Below are 24,363 nucleotides of genomic sequence, written 5' to 3' on the forward strand. Positions count from 1 at the left end.
TACTTGAGGAAGACAAAAATAACTAATACGTGATGAGCCAGAGACATGATGAGGGAGGAGCCAGAGGCACATGATAAGGGAGGAGCCAGAGACACCTGATGAGGGAGGAGTCTGAGACACATGAAAAGGGAGGAGTCAGGGACACTTGATGAGGGAGGAGCCAGAGGCCTGTTTGTATAGAGATGAGTGGTCAATTTGAGGCATTGGTCATCTTTTTGGTGGGATGCTCACCCCCTGGGACCCCATGGAGAGGCAGTGGTGATCTCACTCTCTTTCTTGTGCTGATCGGGGGTTAGTAGTACACTTGTGGCCTCTCCAGAGTTTAGATCATGGATGTTCTCTCCTGGAAAACCTGGAGCACGAAGCACACGTCCACCTCGGGCTATGTGCATCCCCAGCATGAAATGCCTCGGGCCCCATGAGCATTATGGTCAGTGTGCTCTTCTGCCTGCACACGGCTCTGTGTCCTGGCTCTGAATTAAGCAGCTGCCTCTGCCTCTACCCAGCAAGACTTACTCTTTGCCACTCCATGTGTCTCCCCAGATCCTGCTTCACTGAGGTCCAGTACCAGTACCTCCTGGTCTGGCTGTGCCTGGATTACCTGTGCGACATCATGTACATCATGGACATAATCGCCAACTTCCATACAGGTGGGTCACAGGGCTCGGCAATGGGTGAACTCTGCCATCTAGTCCAAAGTATCAAGGTCCTGAATATTCTCCAGCCACCTTCAGAGCTGCATTCACAATGCTATAAATTTGCTGTTCATCCTCCAGTTGTAGGACCTTATATCTCTCTGTTCCCTGCTGCCTCATTGTCGGTCAGATTATAAAATGCTGCAGTGCATTCTGGGAGATGTGGAGCAGCAAACTACTGTACATGGTGTAACAGCAGAACTGTGAATGCAGCTCTGGATGCGATTGGTGGATAAGATCTAAACACAGTAATAAATGGAGCTCAGGTTAGGACTTGAAAATAGTATGATGTAAGGGCAGAATTATGTATACAGCTCTGGATGTGAGTACAGTATGAGGCATGATGTAAGGCCAGAATTATGTATACAGCTCTGGGTGTGAGTACAGTATGAGGAATGATGTAACGGCAGAATTATGTATACAGCTCTGGATGTGAGTACAGTATGAGTCATGATGTAACAGCAGAATAATGTATACAGCTCTGGGTGTGAGTACAGTATGAGGAATGATGTAATGGCAGAATTATGTATACAGCTCTCAATATGAGTACAGTATGAAGCATGATGTAACAGCAGAATAATGTATACAGCTCTGGGTGTGAGTACAGTATGAGGAATGATGTAACGGCAGAATTATGTATACAGCTCTGGATGTGAGTACAGTATGAGTCATGATGTAACAGCAGAATAATGTATACAGCTCTGGGTGTAAGTGAGGTATGAGACCTGATGTAAGGGCAGAATTATGTATACAGCTCTCAATATGAGTACAGTATGAAGCATGATGTAACAGCAGAATAATGTATACAGCTCTGGATGTGAGTGAGGTATGAGACCTGATGTAAGGGCAGAATTACATATACAGCTCTGGATGTGAGTACAGTATGAGACATGATGTAAGGGCAGAATTACATATACAGCTCTGGATGTGAGTACAGTATGAGACATGATGTAAGGGCAGAATTACATATACAGCTCTGGATGTGAGTACAGTATGAGACATGATGTAAGGGCAGAATTATGTATACAGCTCTGGATGTGAGTACAGTATGAGACATGATGTAAGGGCAGAATTACATATACAGCTCTGGATGTGAGTACAGTATGAGGAATGATGTAAGGGCAGAATTATGTATACAGCTCTGGATGTGAGTACAGTATGAGACATGATGTAAGGGCAGAATTATGTATACAGCTCTGGATGTGAGTACAGTATGAGACATGATGTAAGGGCAGAATAATGTATACAGCTCTGGATGTGAGTACAGTATGAAACACGATATAAGGGCAGAATTACATATACATCTCTGGATATGAGTACAGTATGAAGCATGATGTAAGGGCAGAATAATGTATACAGCTCTGGATGTGACTACAGTATGAGACATGATGTAAGGGCAGAATTGTGTATACAGCTCTGGATGTGAGTACAGTATGAAACACGATATAAGGGCAGAATTACATATACAGCTCTGGATGTGAGTACAGTATGAAGCATGATGTAAGGGCAGAATAATGTATACAGCTCTGGATGTGAGTACAGTATGAGACATGATGTAAGGGCAGAATTGTGTATACAGCTCTGGATGTGAGTACAGTATGAGACATGATGTAAGGGCAGAATTATGTATACAGCTCTGGATGTGACTACAGTATGAGACATGATGTAAGGGCAGAATTGTGTATACAGCTCTGGATGTGAGTACAGTATGAGACATGATATAAGGGCAGAATTACATATACAGCTCTGGATGTGAGTACAGTATGAAACACGATATAAGGGCAGAATTACATATACAGCTCTGGATGTGAGTACAGTATGAAGCATGATGTAAGGGCAGAATAATGTATACAGCTCTGGATGTGAGTACAGTATGAGACATGATGTAAGGGCAGAATTGTGTATACAGCTCTGGATGTGAGTACAGTATGAGACATGATGTAAGGGCAGAATTATGTATACAGCTCTGGATGTGAGTACAGTATGAGACATGATGTTAGGGCAGAATTGTGTATACAGCTCTGGATGTGAGTACAGTATGAGACATGATGTAAGGGCAGAATTATGTATACAGCTCTGGATGTGAGTACAGTATTAGACATGATGTTAGGGCAGAATTGTGTATACAGCTCTGGATGCAAGTGAAGAAGACATGATGTAAGGGCAGAATTATAATTAACTTGTGGTCGTGATTGGGGTAAAAGTCATAATTTGACAGGAGAAGTTTTAATACTGCTCTGGATGTGACTGGAGTACACAGCTCTGGATATGACAGGTGTATAAGACATATCACAGCAGAATTATGTATACAGCTTTGGGTGTGACTGGAGACTTGATGCGAGTCGTGATCAGGACTAGAACAGTGAGGGACATGAGTAGAACATGTTACGTCCTGTGATAAATCTTGAATTTCCCTTCAGGTTTTTTGCAGGAAGGAATCCTGGTCACGGACAGACGCCTGATCGCCGGGTACTATGTCCGCTCTTCTAAATTTCGCTGGGATCTTCTGTCCATCCTTCCCACCGACTTCCTGTATTTCAGATTTGGCATCCACACTCCCGCAGTCCGGGTCAATCGCTTCCTACGTTTCCATCGTCTCTTTGAGTCGTTTGACCGCACGGAGACGCGGATCCCCTACCCCAACGTCTTCCGCATCAGCAAGCTGATGGCCTACATCTTTGTGGTCATTCATTGGAACAGCTGCATCTACTTCTCTCTCTCCAGTTACATAGGGTTCGGAAAGGATGAGTGGGTGTACCCCAACATCTCACACCCCGACTTTGGACGTCTGGGGCGTCAGTATCTGTACAGCTTCTACTTCTCCACCCTCATCCTAACCACGGTGGGGGACATCCCTGCTCCCATGCAGGAGGAGGAGTACATCTTCATGGTGGTGGACTTCCTCATTGCCGTCCTGGGGTTTGCCACCATCATGGGTAGCATCAGCTCCGTGGTCTCCAACGTGAACAGCGCGGACAAGTCTTTCTACCCCAACTACGACCAGGTCAAGCTGTACATGAAGATGTACAAGGTGAACAGGAGCCTGAAGAAGAAGGTCATCGCCTGGCACCAGCACCTCCAGATCAATAAGAAGTTGACCAACGAGAACCAGATCTTAGAGAATTTGCCGGAGAAGCTAAGGGTGGAGGTGGCGGTCAGCGTCCACATGTCCACCCTCAGCAAGGTGCAGATCTTCCAGCACTGCGAAAAGAGTTTACTGGAGGAGCTGGTGCTGAAGCTGAAGCCACAAGTCTACAGCCCCGGGGAGTACGTCTGCAAGAAGGGGGACATTGGCCGCGAGATGTACATCATCAAGGAGGGGAAGCTGGCTGTGGTGGCCGATGACGGGGTCACGGAGTTCGCAGTCCTCGGGGAAGGCATGTACTTCGGAGAGATCAGTATCATCAATATTAAAGGTGAACCCCAAGTTCTGTGATATCTCTGTATGGGACACGGCATGAATGTGGGGTACAGGGAAAACCAGTAGTGCAACTTAACACTAAGCCTGTGACGCTGTCCGCCATATTGTGCCCTTTATAATACTGGAGTCATTCTCAGGGGCATAGCTATAGGGGGTGCAGAGGTATCAGTCGCTACTGGGCCCAGGAGCCTGAGAGGGCCCAAAGACCCTTGTGCTGCATAAGAAGACACCAGTATTATAGAAAGTGCATGCGGGTCAAGTTACACCTCTGGCTGGAGGGAAGGGGTTAGGTCGAGAATTTGGCGGGGGGGGGGGGGGGACTTTTCCATTTTTGCCTCAGGCAGCATGAAGGCTATGTGCTTCCCTGCCCCTGACCACAAAGCACTGAGGGAAGGGGGGCCCCAGCTGAACTCTCACACGAGGGCGACACCCCTGGGTGACGCTCAAAAACACAGAGCAGGGGCAGATATGTCAACTACACCCTATGGCTGGGATCACATGACTGGGACTCCTGAGGCACTCATACCATACAAAGCCAGAAAAGGGTTCAAAACCAGGTCTGAGCCAGAACTTTATACCTCTGCCTTGACTCGTATATATCCTGACTGCGCCTGCAAAACGCCACATAGCAGTGTTATATTAGTTATATTCCTGTACATAGGAGCAGTATTATAGTAGGTATATTCTTGTACATAGGAGCAGTATTATAGCAGTTATATTCTTGTACATAGGAGCAGTATTATAGTAGTTATATTCTTGTACATAGGAGCAGTATTATAGCAGTTATATTCTTGTACATAGGAGCAGTATTATAGTAGTTATATTCTTGTACATAGGAGCAGTATTATAGTAGTTATATTCTTGTACATAGGAGCAGTATTATAGTAGTTATATTCTTGTACATAGGAGCAGTATTATAGTAGTTATATTCTTGTACATAGGAGCAGTATTATAGTAGTTATATTCTTGTACATAGGAGCAGTATTATAGTAGTTATATTCTTGTACATAGGAGCAGTATTATAGTAGTTATATTCTTGTACATAGGAGCAGTATTATAGTAGTTATATTCTTGTACATAGGAGCAGTATTATAGTAGTTATATTCTTGTACATAGGAGGCAGTATTATAGTTATATTCTTGTATATAGGAGCAGTATTATAGTAGTTATATTCTTGTACATAGGAGCAGTATTATAGTAGTTATATTCCTGTACATAGGAGACAGTATTATAGTAGTTATATTCCTGTACATAGGAGGCAGTATTATAGTAGTTATATTCTTGTACATAGGAGCAGTATTATAGCAGTTATATTCTTGTACATAGGAGGCGGTATTATAGTAGTTATATTCTTGTACATAGGAGCAGTATTATAGTAGTTATATTCTTGTACATAGGAGCAGTATTATAGTAGTTATATTCCTGTACATAGGAGACAGTATTATAGTAGTTATATTCCTGTACATAGGAGGCAGTATTATAGTAGTTATATTCTTGTACATAGGAGCAGTATTATAGCAGTTATATTCTTGTACATAGGAGGCGGTATTATAGTAGTTATATTCTTGTACATAGGAGCAGTATTATAGTAGTTATATTCCTGTACATAGGAGACAGTATTATAGTAGTTATATTCCTGTACATAGGAGGCAGTATTATAGTAGTTATATTCTTGTACATAGGAGCAGTATTATAGTAGTTATATTCTTGTAGATAGGAGCAGTATTATAGTACTTATATTCTTGTACATAGGAGCAGTATTATAGTACTTATATTCTTGTACATAGGAGCAGTATTATAGTAGTTATATTCTTGTACATAGGAGCAGTATTATAGTAGTTATATTCCTGTACATAGGAGCAGTATTATAGTAGTTATATTCTTGTACATAGGAGCAGTATTATAGTAGTTATATTCTTGTACATAGGAGCAGTATTATAGTAGTTATATTCTTGTACATAGGAGGCAGTATTATAGTAGATATATTCTTGTACATAGGAGGCAGTATTATAGTAGTTATATTCTTATACATAGGAGCAGTATTATAGTAGTTATATTCTTGTACATAGGAACAGTATTATAGTAGTTACAGTTGCAAGAAAAAGTATGTGAACCCTTTGGAATGATATGGATTTCTGCACAAAATGGTTATAAAACGTGATCTGATCTTCATCTAAGTCACAACAATAGACAATCACAGTCGGCTTAAACTAATAACACACAAAGAGTTAAATGTTACCATGTTTTTATTGAACACACCATGTAAACATTTATAGTGCAGGTGGAAAAAGTATGTGAACCCCTAGACTAATGACATCTCCAAGAGCTAATTGGAGTGAGGTGTCAGCCAACTGGAGTCCAATCAATGAGATGAGATTGGAGGTGATGGTTACAGCTGCCCTGCCCTATAAAAAACACACACCAGTTCTGGGTTTGCTTTTCACAAGAAGCATTGCCTGATGTGAATGATGCCTCGCACAAAAGAGCTCTCAGAAGACCTACGATTAAGAATTGTTGACTTGCATTAAGCTGGAAAGGGTTATAAAAGTATCTCCAGAAGCCTTGCTGTTCATCAGTCCACGGTTAGACAAATTGTCTATAACTGGAGAAAGTTCAGCACTGCTGCTACTCTCCCTAGGAGTGGCCGTCCTGTAGAGATGACTGCAAGAGCACAGCGCAGACTGCTCAATGAGGTGAAGAGGAATCCTAGAGTGTCAGCTAAAGACTCACAAAAGTCTCTGGCATATGCTAACATCCCTGTTAGCGAATCTACGATACGTAAAACACTAAACAAGAATGGATTTCATGGGAGGATACCACAGAGGAAGCCACTGCTGTCCAAAAAAAAACCATTGCTGCACGTTTACAGTTTGCACAAGAGCATCTAGATGTTCCACAGCAGTACTGGCAAAGTATTCTGTGGACAGATGAACCAATGTTGAGTTGTTTGGAAAAAACACACAACGCTATGTGTGGAGAAAAAGAGGCACAGCACACCAACCTCAAAACCTCATCCCAACTGTGAAGTATGGTGGTGGGGGCATCATGGTTTGGGGCTGCTTTGCTGTGTCAGGGCCTGGACGGATTGCTATCATCGAAGGAAAAATGAATTCCCAAGTTTATCAAGACATTTTGCAGGAGAACTTAAGGCCATCTGTCCACCAGCTGAAGCTCAGCAGAAGATGGGTGTTGCAACAGGACAACGACCCAAAGCATAGAAGTAAATCAACAACAGAATGGCTTAAACAGAAGAAAATCCGCCTTCTGAAGTGGCCCAGTCAGAGTCCTGACCTCAACCCCATTGAGATGCTGTGGCATAACCTCAAGAAAGCGATTTACACCAGACATCCCAAGAATATTGCTGAACTGAAACAGTTCTGTAAAGAGGAATGGTCAAGAATTACTCCTGACCGTTGTGCACGTCTGATCCGCAACTACAGGAAACGTTTGGTTGAAGTTATTGCTGCCAAAGGAGGTTCAACTAGTTATTAAATCCAAGGGTTCACATACTTTTTCCACCTGCACTGTGAATGTTTACATGGTGTGTTCAATAAAAACAGGGTAACATTTAATTCTTTGTGTGTTATTAGTTTAAGCCGACTGTGATTGTCTATTGTTGTGACTTAGATGAAGATCAGATCACATTTTATGACCAATTTGTGCAGAAATTCATATCATTCCAAAGGGTTCACATACTTTTTCTTGCAACTGTATATTCTTGTACATAGGAGCAGTATTATAGTAGTTATATTCTTGTACATAGGAGCAGTATTATAGTAGTTATATTCTTGTACATAGGAGCAGTATTATAGTAGTTATATTCTTGTACATAGGAGCAGTATTATAGTAGTTATATTCTTGTATATAGGAGGCAGTATTATAGTAGTTATATTCTTGTACATAGGAGGCAGTATTATAGTAGTTATATTCTTGTACATAGGAGCAGTATTATAGTAGTTATATTCTTGTATATAGGAGGCAGTATTATAGTAGTTATATTCTTGTACATAGGAGGCAGTATTATAGTAGTTATATTCTTGTACATAGGAGGCAGTATTATAGTAGTTATATTCTTGTACATAGGAGCAGTATTATAGTAGTTATATTCTTGTATATAGGAGGCAGTATTATAGTAGTTATATTCTTGAACATAGAAGTAGTATTATAGTAGTTATATTCTTGTACATAGGAGGCAGTAATATAGTAGTTATATTCTTGTACATAGGAGCAGTATTATAGTAGTTATATTCTTGTACATAGGAGGCAGTATTATAGTAGTTATATTCTTGTACATAGGAGCAGTATTATAGTAGTTATATTCCTGTACATAGGAGCATTATTATAGTAGTTATATTCTTGTACATAGGAGCAGTATTATAGTAGTTATATTCTTGTACATAGGAGCAGTATTATAGTAGTTATATTCTTGCACATAGAAGTAGTATTATAGTAGTTATATTCTTGCACATAGGAGGCAGTATTAAAAAGCAGATAATTAATTTTCCTTGAGTAAGTTTTCCTATATAGAATTAGAGTCTTTTTCCAATACTTAGATGTTTTATTCTCTTTACTGTTCCGGTTTGTATTTTACTTGCAGGTAACATGTCTGGGAACCGCAGAACTGCTAACATCAAGAGCATTGGCTACTCAGATCTCTTTTGCCTCTCTAAGGAAGACCTTAAAGATGTCCTCACTGAGTACCCTGATGCCAAGGCCATGTTGGAAGAGAAGGGTCGGGAAATTCTACTCAGGATGAATAAACTCGACGAGAACCTGGCGGCTGAACTAGTGGCCAAGCAGCAAGAGCTGGACAACAAGGTGAGGAGGCTGGAGGTCAACCTGGACTCCCTGCAGACAAAGCTGGCCCGGCTGCTGGCCGAGCTCGAGTCCAGTGCTGTCAAGATGTGTCAGAGGATAAAGCGCTTGGAGTGGGAGACCAGCTTGTGGGAAGAAGAGGAGTCTGTGGAGGAGGCTGGAGATGGAGAGTGATCCGGTGTACTAATTATAAACCAGTGCAACATGGAAAAATATGCAGATAAGAGATATCATCAGGGAAGAAGAAAGCTGACACTGTGTCATCCACAGATCCCCCCATAGCAGTGTCATCCACAGATCCTCTATAACAGTGTCATCCACAGATCCCCATAACAGTGTCATCCACAGATCCCCCCCATAGTAGTGCCATCCACAGATCCTCTATAACAGTGTCATCCACAGATCCCCCATAACATTGTCATCCACAGATCCCACATAACAGTGTCATCCACAGATCCCACATAAGTGTCATCCACAGATCCCCCATAACAGTGTCATCCACAGAACCCTCATAACAGTGTCATCCACAGATCCCCCATAACAGTGTCATCCACAGATCCCCCATAACAGTGTCATCCACAGATCCCCCATAACAGTGTCATCCACAGATCCCCATAACAGTGTCATCCACAGATCCCCATAACAGTGTCATCCACAGATCCCCCATAACAGTGTCATCCACAGATCCCCCATAACAGTGTCATCCACAGATCCCCCATAACAGTGTCATCCACAGATCCACAGATGGCTTTTTTTTTTTTTTTCTTAAAAAAATAAATAAAATAAAAAAGACATATGGATATGGCAGGTGAACTACACCAGTTCCAAACCTACCTGCCACAGCCTCGCTGACTGGAACCCATGCACCAGTACTGCTGTCCACACAAACACTAAGGACACAGCACACACCACAAATCACACAGGTAACCAGGACATCCATAGGTGCAAAAAACATAGAAAGGATAACATCAACTTAACATCATGCATAACTTTTATGACCACAAGGGTGGCCCTCACTGGACAGATGTAAATGAACCAGGAGGATGACTCCAGCATAAACATGGCAGGAGTACCCCTCAGACTTCTGGCATCCAGTAGGAGCTAAATAGCCCAAGCAGCCACACCCACACACACACCAGGAAAGGAGTTAACCCTTTCATCACCAGAGAAGGTAAGTGTCACTTAAAGGAGAAGTGTACACAGAACAAACTCCCTAACATCAAACATAAAAAGTGAACACTTAAACTCACACGTTGCCAGAGGCAACCGCATGCCATGACAGCGAGCAGCCTAGCCACCAGCTCCAGCTGCTACACTGCCAACAACCATATGTTGCCAACGGCAACCACACGTGAGGCAACATACACAGAGCCCTCACCTGTGGTTGAGAACAAAGAACAAACCGCTGACAACGGCATGCGACCAAAGAGTCACGACCATAACCATGGTCGTGACACCCTCTCTCTCTCAGAAGGCTGGTACCCTGGTCCAAGGCTGGAGGCCCACAGTCTGTGGCTCAGTAGTCCAGGTGGCTCCCTAATTACAGTGCTAGTGACCCATGGTCTGTGGCAGTGTATCCCCGTCTCAGCTTCTTCATCTGGTCACTCAGTAGTCTGGCAGAGTCTCCCCCTCCAAGCACTGGTCCCTAACTTCAGCACACTAGGGGCTCTGACTGCTCTCCTTATATACAGTTTTAGCTAGACTGGAACCTTCTAGTGGTAGGGGTGGAGTGGAGAAGCTCAGCACAAACAGATACAATGTTACACTTTCCGTCTCTCATAGACTTCCATTACAGCTTCAGTGATACTCAATGGTAATGACACAGCAGATTTTCCAGACAGAAACAAGTTTCCAGACACAACAACAGAGCGAACACACGACATTCACAAGGTCAGTCTGTCTGGTTTTGGTGGTAAATAAGTCTGGGGGTTTCCCTCCAAAACAGGCCCTTCTTTAAACTCTATGGCAGCTGTGGAAAATTACCAGCTTCTTATTCAAAGTTTCCAAAATCTCAGTATTCATTAACCCTTTCCATAGAGCCATGTAAATACAGTGATGATGAACAGGATATATATCACAATATACATATGAAATGCAGTAACACAGTAATAAACAGTATAAGTCAATGCAATTTAACCCTTTCAAGAAGAATAAAGTAAGAAGTTTATAACTTTGTATAGTGGAAATAGGCAAATGTCCACATATGTCCAGACTTCACAGCACCCCTGCTCCAGGGCACTACACTCTCCCCTACTTTAACTGTTGCGTCCCCGACACTGTTAGGACTATGTAACAAAGAAGATTCATGCCACAGGCACCAACTATGTACATCGGGTTTGAGATAGTCAAGCTCTAGGGGGTTCTTCAATCTTCCCCTGGGGTGCAGGCATTGAAATGTTATGAACTGGATACAGCATTGGGCTTGGTACTCAACAACAAGACTTGTTTTTTTCCACTTCTAATTGGTGGGCTATTGATCCTGTACTCCGTCTGGCAACTGATGATTTATCCTGGAAGCTGGTTCTATGGAACATGCGGGATGTACGTGGACCAGATGCATGTGGCTGATGAAGGCTGTGGTCATCAACAGTGATGAGCGGCAGGGGCAATATTCGAATTCGCTATATTTCGCGAATATTCATCATATATTCGAGAATTCGTGATCTCCAGTCATTATTTTCTTGATTGCAAAAATCAGCAATCGGAAAATTTGCAATAAAAATGAAAATTTGCGATCAACACTACTCCTAAAGTCAACGATATTGCAGCCTTCTCATTGGCCCACAAGCTAGAAGCAGTGAGGGATCACTGAAAAAAAAAATCTAGAATATTCGCGATTACGAAGATATACACTATATTCTAGATATTTGCAAATTCTCGAAGTGCCAATATTCCCGATAAAAATTTGCGATTAGAATATTCGCGATCAACACTAGTCATCAAACTGGAAGTTCTCAGTCATTAGCAAGGTCATCACTGGTCACCACTGGGACAGAGCAGGATAGCAGGTACTGTTGTCTGGTCACAGATTAAGGACATGTAGGGCTCGGCGCTCCCCTACTTTTTCATCGGCTCTCTGGCCGGATCTACACCTGCAGCAAAAAGATTCAAAAGGACATCATTACCTGGGCCGAACCAGACTGGCAAAGAGGACCACCAACATAGTCATCCTGCATAATATACATGAGAAAGCCCCTTCTCAAAGTATTCATTATGTCAAGCATCATTTTGACCCTTTTTCACCTAACCATTTTATAGGGCTGACCTTAACGCCTTTTATCATAGATGGCAATATAACAGACTCCCTCACTGAATGTGACCAGTACAGGGCCTTTGGCATAGCCTGTTTCAAGACAAAAATATTTTCCAAAGGATACAGATCTTCAGCATTATCAGCAAAAATGGGCAGCATCATAGATGAACCTTCGAAGCTTAGGTATAGTCATACAGTATATGATCACATATTCATACGAATGCAGTTCTGACCCATAAATCACATAACAGAAATGTGGATGGAATAGATAATATGGGTATCTGGCTGGTTTGATACCTTTGGTGGCTCTTTCAGATCTCCTGGGCTGTGTGTCCACCATAGGATCAGAAAGAGCATTATTGGTGACCTCGGCACTGGAACCCCAAGGTTCAGGACATTTTTGGTCCCATCCACCATTCTAGAAGCGAAAACCAGTTACCGGGGGTTTCACTGACCATAGCTGGTTGTAATTAAATTTCCGGTAATACATGTTCAGTTGGTACATTTTCCTGAGACATAGGGGCTTCTTCCCCAAGTTCCTTGGCCAGACACGGGTTCCATAGATTACGGTGAACAGTTTTTAGGTTCTCATCACCCTGTTTATCTGATAGGTTTCAGCAGCTGGTATGGCTTTGATCTCGCCCCAGTCAGTTTGTGGTGAGGGGTTGATATCATGGTCAGTAGGCACATTAAGCAGTATGTCGGCCGCCAGCTCCTGTGTCCAAACATTAATGTATAGGGGGCTTGCTTGGTCTGGTGATAGAGCAAAGTCAGTTAAGATACCCATTAGGCCTCCTGCACACGAACGTATTTTTTTGCGGTCCGCAAAAACGGGTCCCGTTTTTCCGTGATCCGTGACCGTTTTTTCGTCCGTGGGTCTTCCTTGATTTTTGGAGGATCCACGGACATGAAAAAAAAGTCGTTTTGGTGTCCGCCTGGCCGTGCGGAGCCAAACGGATCCGTCCTGAATTACAATGCAAGTCAATGGGGACTGATCCGTTTGACGTTGACACAATATGGTGCCATTTCAAACGGATCCGTCCCCCATTGACTTTCAATGTAAAGTCTGGAGTCCCTATTATACCATCGGATCGGAGTTTTCTCCAATCCGATGGTATATTTTAACTTGAAGCGTCTCCATCACCATGGGAACGCCTCTATGTTAGAATATACTGTCGGATATGAGTTAGATCGTGAAACCTCATTTCCGACAGTATATTCTAACACAGAGGCGTTCCCATGGTGATGGGGACGCTTCTAGTTAGAATATACTACAAACTGTGTACATGACTGCCCCCTGCTGCCTAGCAGCATCCGATCTCTTACAGGGGGCCGTGATCAGCACAATTAACCCCTCAGGTGCCGCACCTGAAGGGGTTAATTGTACTATCATATCCCCCTGTAAGAGATCAGGGCTGCCAGGCAGCAGGGGGCAGACCCCCCCCTCCCCAGTTTGAATATCATTGGTGGCCAGTGCGGCCCCCCCCTTCCTCCCTCTATTGTAACAATTCGTTGGTGGCACAGTGTGCGCCCCCCCCTTCCTCCCTCTATTGTAATAATTTGTTGGTGGCACAGTGTGCGCCCCCCCCCCTTCCTCCCTCTATTGTAATAAATCGTTGGTGGCACAGTGTGCGCCCGCCCATTGGCCCCCCCTCCCTCTATAGCATTAACAACATTGGTGGCCAGTGTGCGGCCTCCCATCTACCCCCCCCCCCCATCATTGGTGGCAGCGGGTTACTAGCAATAGTACAATAGTAAAAGATTCATATTTACCTGGGAGCTGCGATGTTCGTGTCCGGCCGGGAGCTCCTCCTACTGGGAAGTGACAGTTCATTTAGCAATGCGCCGCACAGACCTGTCACTTACCAGTAGGTGGAGCTCCCAGCCGGACACGAACATCGCAGCAGCCGGTAAGTATGAATCTTCTACTATTGTACTATTGCTAAGTAACCATGGCAACCAGGACTGTAGTAGCGTCCTGGTTGCCATGGTTACCGATCGGAGCCCCAGCGATTAAACTGGGACTCCGATCGGAACTCCGCTGCCACCAATGATGGGGGGAGGGAGATGGGAGGCCGCACACTGGCCACCAATGTTGTTAATGCTATAGAGGGAGGGGGGGCCGATGGGGGGCGCACACTGTGCCACCAACGAATTATTACAATAGAGGGAGGGAGGGGGCCGCACTGGCCACCAACCTATTATTACAATAGAGGGGGGGGGGGGGGCCGCCCTGGCCACCAATGATATTCAAACTGGGGAGGGGGGGGGGGGTCTGCCCCCTGCTGCCTGGCAGCCCTGATCTCTTACAGGGGGCCGTGATCAGCACAATTAACCCCTTCAGGTGCCGCACCTAAAGGGGTTAATTGTGCTGATCACGGCCCCCTGTAAGAGATCGGGTGCTGCCAGGCAGCAGGGGGCAGTCTTGTACACAGTTTGTAGTGTATTCTAACTAGAAGCGTCCCCATCACCATGGGAACGCTTCTGTGTTAGAATATACTGTCGGTTCTGAGTTTTCACGAAGTGAAAACTCAGCTTTGAAAAAGCTTTTATGCAGACGGATCTTCGGATCCGTCTGTATAAAAACTAACCTACGGCCACGGATCACGGACACGGATGCCAATCTTGTGTGCATCCGTGTTCTTTCACGGACCCATTGACTTGAATGGGTCCGTGAACCGTTGGCCGTGAAAAAAATAGGACAGGTCATATTTTTTTCACGGCCAGGAAACACGGCTCACGGATGCGGCTGCAAAACGGTGCATTTTTCGTTTTTTCCACGGACCCATTGAAAGTCAATGGGTCCGCGAAAAAAAACGGAAAACGGCACAACGGCCACGGGTGCACACAACGGTCGTGTGCAGGAGGCCTTACTTGAAGTAGGGCAAAAGTGCTGTCGAAAGAACAACAAACAAAGGCGCAACACAGGGTAAGTACATTGAAGGTGCAGTTCTTTAGTCAAGGTTTCCAATTGGAGGCACAACTCTATTGTAGGCGCATAGATGAAATTTGTTCTGGTCCTTTGCTGTGCAGCCACAGATAGACTACCCCAAACAGGAGATGCTCTTCACCCAGGAGGATAATTCACAAAGTCCAGGAGATATTTCTTCATGGCGCAATCACCCTCACGACCAGGATGTGGAGAGAATCAGTATCTTAAAGCAATATACAACGTGTTTTGGGATATTAGCTTCCCCGTCATCAGGTAAAAATTGCTTATCCAAACATACAGCTCACATAAGGTCTTTTATATTTAAAAGGCGCCAAAAAGGAGCACACTAATTGAGGGCTGTCCCTAATTGTCAAAGGTACACCCCTCATTTGCATATGTATAAATGCTAATACTTTGATCTTAAGTAAAATATCCATGTAAAACAAAGTAGGTTCCATTAAAATCAAGACCAGGCACACGACAAGAATGAATTACATTTTTTTAAAAATAAATCTACTTCATAAAAAAACAGTTTTTAGATGGTCCGGCTTCAGTCTTTTGCATTTGAGATCAGTGATCGTTCTGTTAGGGACCGAGAGCATTACAAGCGGTAGCCAATAATATTCATGGAGAGGGTCACATGGTCACAGCTGCGGTCACGTGACCGGTGAGTGTTGTTGGCAACCACAATCCTTATAAAGGGACGTTGTGGCCCTTGAGGTCACACGATCGGGACTTGATACTCACGTGACTGAGTTCACTGAGTCACATGATCGTATGGGAAGTCACGTGAGCGAAGCTGTCAGAAGGACAGCAGTTCAATTGAGACGGATAGTTATAATGAGTAGTACTATTCTGGATTTTTACTATTTATGATTTTGGTCTATATTTCACCTTCAAGGTAGAAGCAAAATAAAATATATTTATACGTGTGGATTATAAAATTCTGACGTGCCGCCCCCCCCAGAGCCCTATCGCCCCCCAGGTTTAGTTGGAATGCCGAGTGGTGTGGCCTATATGTCTCATTATGTGTCACGGTGCTCCTACCTGGATACAGCGGGACCCCAGGCTTAGGCTCCTAAGCAAATAAAGGGGAATAGTTGAGTTAGGGGATGAAGAATAACTTGAGTCCAGACCTTGATAAACTGTAACAGCAGCTTTACTTAGGTAAACTTGATTCCAGACAATTTTCAGGCTTTTCTTACATTCAGGCTTTCTCTTTTTTTCCAGCAGGCTTTGGCATAAACTGGCAGGCAAACTTGATAACTCTGCTTTCTCTCTTTCTCTGCTATACTGACAGGCTTGCTTAATAACTTTGCTATCTTTCTCTCTGCTGTGCTAAACTCTGCTTGGGTCTGGTTACTGGACTTTTGGTTGGTTCTGGTATCCTTGGATTGGGGTGCCTTCGACTGTTATTCCTTTCTGTCATGCTTCGGTGTGGGAGGGAAACACCACACCAAGCAAGAGGGAAGGGGGAACAGGGAATCAGGCCTGAGAACAAGGGAAGGAAGATGGACACCTACTAGTAAAACCCTAGCCAAGATCCTGATTGACTACCAGTATGAACAGACCCTAGATGTAGGTGTGTTCATACAAAGGAATACCCTATCTAGCCCCATAGGACCCTGGTACTAATGGCAGGGACGAGACTGCCTGTTCCTCCAAAAGGAAGGACGAACAGGAGTCTCCTTCATGCCAATATAAACAATAGGGAAATGCAATACACAGAACCCAAACAAAATACTAGAAGGGAAAAGAAAGACTTAACTTCAAAGGGGCTATGGAAACCCCAGGAACTCCACCGAGATCCACACACCAGCAATCCACAACTGAAACTGAAGCTATAAACAGCACAGCATTGTGGGAGAAGCAACTATAAATAAGAAAGGTTAAATGACCACATTGGCAACATCTGAGGCAAGGGGTGTCGCCATACCAGAAACAACACAGACGCCTATTGATCCACAGGGAAAACCTGTCAGATCAAACCACGTGTTGCCAGTCCCACCGATCTCCTGCCACCTGTCACAGGAACGTCCGTGACATCTTCATGACACTCAGTAAAGTAAATTAGCATGTAGTCCGGGTGCTCTACAAGCTACTTTCCTTTTGTCGCTCCTGCTCCAGCCGAAGAACACTTTCCTCTGGCTGCTATATCTTCTGGCAACCGAAGAACACTTTCCTTTGGTTGCTATATCTTCCATACATCTGATTCCATGGTACACATAGCTTAGCCTGCACTGGCTGTCATAGGCTCGTCTGGCTGTGACCGTGCCCAAGCTTACACTTCACTGTCTAGACTAGACTAGAACTCTCTAGCACTGCTGCCCCTTCCTTCTGGTAGGAAGCAGGACTGGCCCACTCCTGGCCAAAAGGGGGAGAATGAAATGGTGAGTTCCATACTATCTAAGGATAGCTCTGCCATTTACGCTGCCACCTGCTGGTGAACCAGGCATTATAAATGAACAAAACAGTTACATAACAGTAATATCAATACACACTTGTGAAGGACTTGGAAATAAATACACAGAATGACATTGGTGTTAGCAGAGTCAAAGATTAGTAACACCACTCTGGGGTGTTACATACCACCTTACTTAAAACAAAGCCATCCTCTGCTTGTGCTTAGGGTATGCTCCAGGGTTCCCTTTTAAAGTTAGAGTGCTGCTTTAGACTATTTGCTGTTACCGTATACATAAAGTGACATAGCAATGGCTACCCATAGGTCTTTGCCCGTTTGAGTAGGGTATCTATTCCCTGTTTCCCAACCGGTAAAACCAGAGAACAAAAAGTCTGCACCGAGCGATCTTTCCTGACTTTCTTTTGTGTGTACTGGGCCTTAGTACCAAAGAAAGTGCGGGGGTGTCTTTACTCTGTAATCCCACCACTATGCAATGAAAGCCTGCAAGTAGAAGGGTGGCTTCATCCTGTAATCCCTTCCAGCACCAAGGTCTAATCATGCTTTACGCTTCATCACCTTGATGTATAAACTGGTAGCTTCACATTCCCCTTAAGGCTGCGTTAAGGCACCTAGAACTAGGAGGAAGAACCAGCCCACCTTCCATATCTCCCATGAGGGCTGAACCCCTCTTAACTCACATTTTTAGCAGCGGGGTTACCCTTTAAGATAGTGGTACTGCTTGTGACTTTACCACTTGTTCCTCCCTGTGTAGCAACAGCACATGAACCCAAGACACAGGATATACTGGCTCCTTCCCCTCCCAAGTCTGTGGAGAGAAAAAGGTTAAGGGCATATGCAAATAATATAGTACAATACCTAGGCTTTATAACACAAGGCAAAGTGGGATCATTAGTATTCGGAGTCCTCAGAGGCAGTCCATATGAGCAATGAAGCAAGGATGCTAACTATCTGGCTAACAGTGCTAATATACAGTACAGACCAAAAGTTTGGACACACCTTCTCATTCAAAGAGTTTTCTTTATTTTCATGACTATGAAGGCATCAAAACTATGAATTAACACATGTGGAATTATATACATAACAAACAAGTGTGAAACAACTGAAAATATGTCATATTCTAGGTTCTTCAAAGTAGCCACCTTTTGCTTTGATTACTGCTTTGCACACTCTTGGCATTCTCTTGATGAGCTTCAAGAGGTAGTCCCCTGAAATGGTTTTCACTTCACAGGTGTGCCCTGTCAGGTTTAATAAGTGGGATTTCTTGCCTTATAAATGGGGTTGGGACCATCAGTGGCGTTGAGGAGAAGTCAGGTGGATACACAGCTGATAGTCCTACTGAATAGACTGTTAGAATTTGTATTATGGCAAGAAAAAAGCAGCTAAGCAAGGAAAAACGAGTGGCCATCATTACTTTAAGAAATGAAGGTCAGTCAGTCAGCCGAAAAATTGGGAAAACTTTGAAAGTAAGGGCTATTTGACCATGAAGGAGAGTGATGGGGTGCTGCGCCAGATGACCTGGCCTCCACAGTCACCGGACCTGAACCACATCGAGATGGTTTGGGGTGAGCTGGACCGCAGAGTGAAGGCAAAAGGGCCAACAAGTGCTAAGCATCTCTGGGAACTCCTTCAAGACTGTTGGAAGACCATTTCAGGTGACTACCTCTTGAAGCTCATCAAGAGAATGCCAAGAGTGTGCAAAGCAGTAATCAAAGCAAAAGGTGGCTACTTTGAAGAACCTAGAATATGACATATTTTCAGTTGGTTCACACTTGTTTGTTATCTATATAATTCCACATGTGTTAATTCATAGTTTTGATGCCTTCATAGTCATGAAAATAAAGAAAACTCTTTGAATGAGGTGTGTCCAAACTTTTGGTCTGTACTGTATATATATATATACACAGTATACTGTCCTCTGTAGTATATATACAGTATACTGTCCTCTGTAGTATATATATACAGTATACTGTCCTCTGTAGTATATATACAGTATACTGTCCTCTTCAGTGTTAATTACTTTACACAGTTTAGTGTCATCTGCGAAAATTTATATTTTACTATGCAAGCCTATTACAGGAATATATTGAAGAGAATAGGGCCCAATACTGACCCCTGTGGTACCCCACTAGTGACAGTGACCCCTCTAGTACTGACCCCTGTGGTATCCCACTAGTGACAGTGACCCCTCCAGTCATGACCCCTGTGGTATCCCACTAGTGACAGTGACCCCTCCAGTACTGACCCCTGAGGTACTCCACTAGTGACAGTAACCCCTGTGGTACCCCACTAGTGACAGTGACCCCTCCAGTACTGACCCCTGTGGTACCCCACTAGTGACAGTGACCCCTCCAGCACTGACCCCTGAGGTACTCCACTAGTGACAGTGACCCCTCTAGCACTGACCCCGAGGTACCCCACTAGTGACAGTGACCACTGTGGTACCCCACTAGTGACAGTGACCCCTCCAGCACTGACCCCTGAGGTACTCCACTAGTGACAGTGACCCCTCCAGTACCGACCCCTGAGGTACCCCACTAGTGACAGTGACCCAATCTGAGAGTGTACCGTTAATACCCACCCTCTGTTTTCTATCCCTCAGCCAGTTACTTACCCACATACAGACGTTTTCTCCCAGTCCGAGCATTCTCATTTTATATACTAACCTTTTATGTGGTACAGTGTCAGATGCTTTGGAGAAGTCCAGATACACGACATCCATTGATTCGCCGCTGTCAAGTCTAGAACTTACCTCCTCATAGAAACTGATTAAATTAGTTTGACATGACCGATCCCTCACGAAGCCATGCTGATATGGCAGTATTTGCTTATTTCCGTTGAGATGCTCTAAGATAGCATCTCTCAGAAAACCTTCAAACAGTTTACCCACAACAGATGTTAGACTTACCGGCCTATAGTTTCTGGGCTCTGTTTTTGGACCCTTTTTGAATATTGGCACCACATTTGCCATGCGCCAATCCTGTGGGACATTCCCTGTCAGTATAAAGTCCACAAATATCAGAAATAAGGGTCTGGCTATGACATTACTTAATTCCCTTAGGATACTGATCTCAATATACAGTGTACAGGGGGTCACTGATCTCTATATGCAGTGGTGGGGGTCACATATCACCATATAGTGTACAGGGGGTCACTGATCTCTATATGCAGTGGTGGGGGTCACATATCACCATATACAGTGTACAGGGGGTCACAGATCTCTGTATGCAGTGGTGGGGGTCACATATTACCATATACAGAGTACAGGGGGTCACTGATCTCTATATACAGTGGTGGGGGGGGTCACATATCACCATATACAGTGTACAGGGGGTCACTGATCTCTATATGCAGTGGTGGGGGTCACATATCACCATATACAGTGTACAGGGGTTCACTGATCTCTATATACAGTGGTGGGGGTCACATATCACCATATACAGAGTACAGGGGGTCACTGATCTCTATATGCAGTGGTGGGGGGTCACATATTACCATATACGGTGTACAGGGGGTCACTGATCTCTATATGCAGTGGTGGGGGTCACATATCACCATATACAGTGTAAAGGGGATCACTGATCTCTATATACAGTGGGGGGGGGGGGTCACTGATCTCTATTTACAGTGGTGGGGGTCACAGATCACCATATACAGTGTACAGGGGGTCACTGATCTCTATATGCAGTGGTGGGGGTCACATATCAACATATAAAGTGTACAGGGGGTCACTGATCTCTATATGCAGTGGTGGGGGTCACATATCACCATATACAGTGTACAGGGGGTCACTGATCTCTATATGCAGTGGTGGGGGTCACATATCACCATATACAGTGTACAGGGGGTCACTGATCTCTATATGCAGTGGTGGGGGTCACATATCACCATATACAGTGTACAGGGGGTCACTGATCTCTATATGCAGTGGTGGGGGTCACATATCACCATATACAGTGTACAGGGGATCACTGATCTCTATATGCAGTGGTGGGGGTCACATATCACCATATACAGTGTACAGGGGGTCACTGATCTCTATATACAGTGGTGGGGGTCACATATCACCATATACAGAGTACAGGGGGTCACTGATCTCTATATGCAGTGGTGGGGGGTCACATATCACCATATACAGTTTACAGGTGGTCACTGATCTCTATATGCAGTGGTGGGGGGTCACATATCACCATATACAGTGTACAGGGGTCACTGATCTCTATATGCAGTGGTGGGGGTCACATATCACTATATACAGTGTACAGGGGGTCACTGATCTCTATATGCAGTGGTGGGGGTCACATATCACCATATACAGTGTACAGGGGATCACTGATCTCTATATGCAGTGGTGGGGGTCACATATCACCATATACAGTGTACAGGGGGTCACTGATCTCCATATGCAGTGGTGGGGGGTGACATATCACCATATACAGTGGTGGGGGTCACATATTACCATATACGGTGTACAGGTGGTCACATATCACCATATACAGTGTACAGGGGGTCACTGATCTCTATATGCAGTGGTGGGGGTCACATATTACCATATACAGAGTACAGGGGGTCACTGATCTCTATATGCAGTGGTGGGGGTCACATATCACCATATACAGTGTACAGGGGGTCACTGATATCTATATGCAGTGGTGGGGGTCACATATCACCATATACAGTGTACAGGGGGTCACTGATCTCTATATGCAGTGGTGGGGGTCACATATCACCATATACAGTGTACAGGGGTTCACTGATCTCTATATGCAGTGGTGGGGGGGTCACATATCACCATATACAGAGTACAGGGGGTCACTGATCTCTATATACAGGGGGGGGGGGGGGTCACATATCACCATATACAGAGTACAGGGGGTCACTGATCTCTATATGCAGTGGTGAGGGTCACATATCACCATATACAGTTTACAGGTGGTCACTGATATCTATATGCAGTGGTGGGGGTCACATATCACCATATACAGAGTACAGGGGGTCACTGATCTCTATATACAGTGGGGGGGGGGGTCACATATCACCATATACAGAGTACAGGGGGTCACTGATCTCTATATGCAGTGGTGGGGGTCACATATCACCATATACAGTGTACAGGGGGTCACTGATCTCTATATACAGTGGTGGGGGTCACATATCAACATATACAGTGTACAGGGGGTCACTGATCTCTATATGCAGTGGTGGGGGTCACATATTACCATATACAGAGTACAGGGGGTCACTGATCTCTATATGCAGTGGTGGGGGTCACATATCACCATATACAGTTTACAGGTGGTCACTGATATCTATATGCAGTGGTGGGGGTCACATATCACCATATACAGTGTACAGGGGGTCACTGATCTCTATATGCAGTGGTGGGGGGCCCACATATCACCATATACAGAGTACAGGGGGTCACTGATCTCTATATACAGTGGGGGGGGGGTCACATATCACCATATACAGAGTACAGGGGGTCACTGATCTCTATATGCAGTGGTGGGGGTCACATATCACCATATACAGTGTACAGGGGGTCACTGATCTCTATATGCAGTGGTGGGGGTCACATATCACCATATACAGTGTACAGGGATCACTGATCTCTATATGCAGTGGTGGGGGGGTCACATATCACCATATACAGTGTACAGGGGGTCACTGATCTCTATATACAGTGGTGGGGGTCACATATCACCATATACAGTGTACAGGGGGTCACTGATCTCTATATGCAGTGGTGGGGGTCACATATCACCATATACAGTGTACAGGGGGTCACTGATCTCTATATGCAGTGGTGGGGGTCACATATCACCATATACAGTGTACAGGGGGTCACTGATCTCTATATACAGTGGGGGGGGTCACATATCACCATATACAGTGTACAGGGGGTCACTGATCTCTATATGCAGTGGTGGGGGTCACATATCACCATATACAGTGTACAGGGGGTCACTGATCTCTATATACAGTGGGGGGGGGTCACATATCACCATATACAGTGTACAGGGGGTCACTGATCTCTATATGCAGTGGTGGGGGTCACATATCACCATATACAGAGTACAGGGGGTCACTGATCTCTATATACAGTGGTGGGGGTCACATATCACCATATACAGTGTACAGGGGGTCACTGATCTCTATATACAGTGGTGGGGGTCACATATCACCATATACAGTGTACAGGGGGTCACTGATCTCTATATGCAGTGGTGGGGGTCACATATCACCATATACTGTGTACAGGGGGTCACTGATCTCTATATGCAGTGGTGGGGGTCACATATCACCATATACAGAGTACAGGGGGTCACTGATCTCTATATGCAGTGGTGGGGGTCACATATCACCATATACTGTGTACAGGGGGTCACTGATCTCTATATGCAGTGGTGGGGGTCACATATCACCATATACAGTGTACAGGGGGTCACTGATCTCTATATGCAGTGGTGGGGGTCACATATCACCATATACTATGTACAGGGGGTCACTGATCTCTATATGCAGTGGTGGGGGTCACATATCACCATATACTATGTACAGGGGGTCACTGATCTCTATATGCAGTGGTGGGGGGCCCACATATCACCATATATAGAGTGCAGGGGGTCACTGATCTCTATATGCAGTGGTGGGGGGCCCACATATCACCATATATAGAGTGCAGGGGGTCACTGATCTCTATATACAGTGGTGGGGGTCACATATCACCATATAGCTTACAGGGGGTCACTGATCTCTATATACAGTGGTGGGGGTCACATATCACCATATACAGTGTACAGGGGGTCACTGATCTCTATATGCAGT

The 24,363-nt window shown here is 44.6% G+C and overlaps 1 protein-coding gene across 1 annotated transcript; it reads left to right on the forward strand.

Moving 5' to 3' along the window:
* The first annotated feature begins 427 nt into the window (after positions 1-427).
* Positions 428-9,305, forward strand: CNGA4 (cyclic nucleotide gated channel subunit alpha 4). The gene is made up of 3 exons (XM_040413341.1): positions 428-650; positions 3,116-4,111; positions 8,714-9,305. Exons 1-3 carry the CDS (start codon positions 428-430, stop codon positions 9,103-9,105), a joined length of 1,611 nt encoding a protein of 536 aa, XP_040269275.1. The 3' UTR covers positions 9,106-9,305.
* Positions 9,306-24,363: the final 15,058 nt, after the last annotated feature.

This window comes from Bufo bufo, unplaced genomic scaffold (genome assembly GCF_905171765.1).
Source record: "Bufo bufo unplaced genomic scaffold, aBufBuf1.1, whole genome shotgun sequence".
NCBI lineage: Eukaryota > Metazoa > Chordata > Amphibia > Anura > Bufonidae > Bufo > Bufo bufo.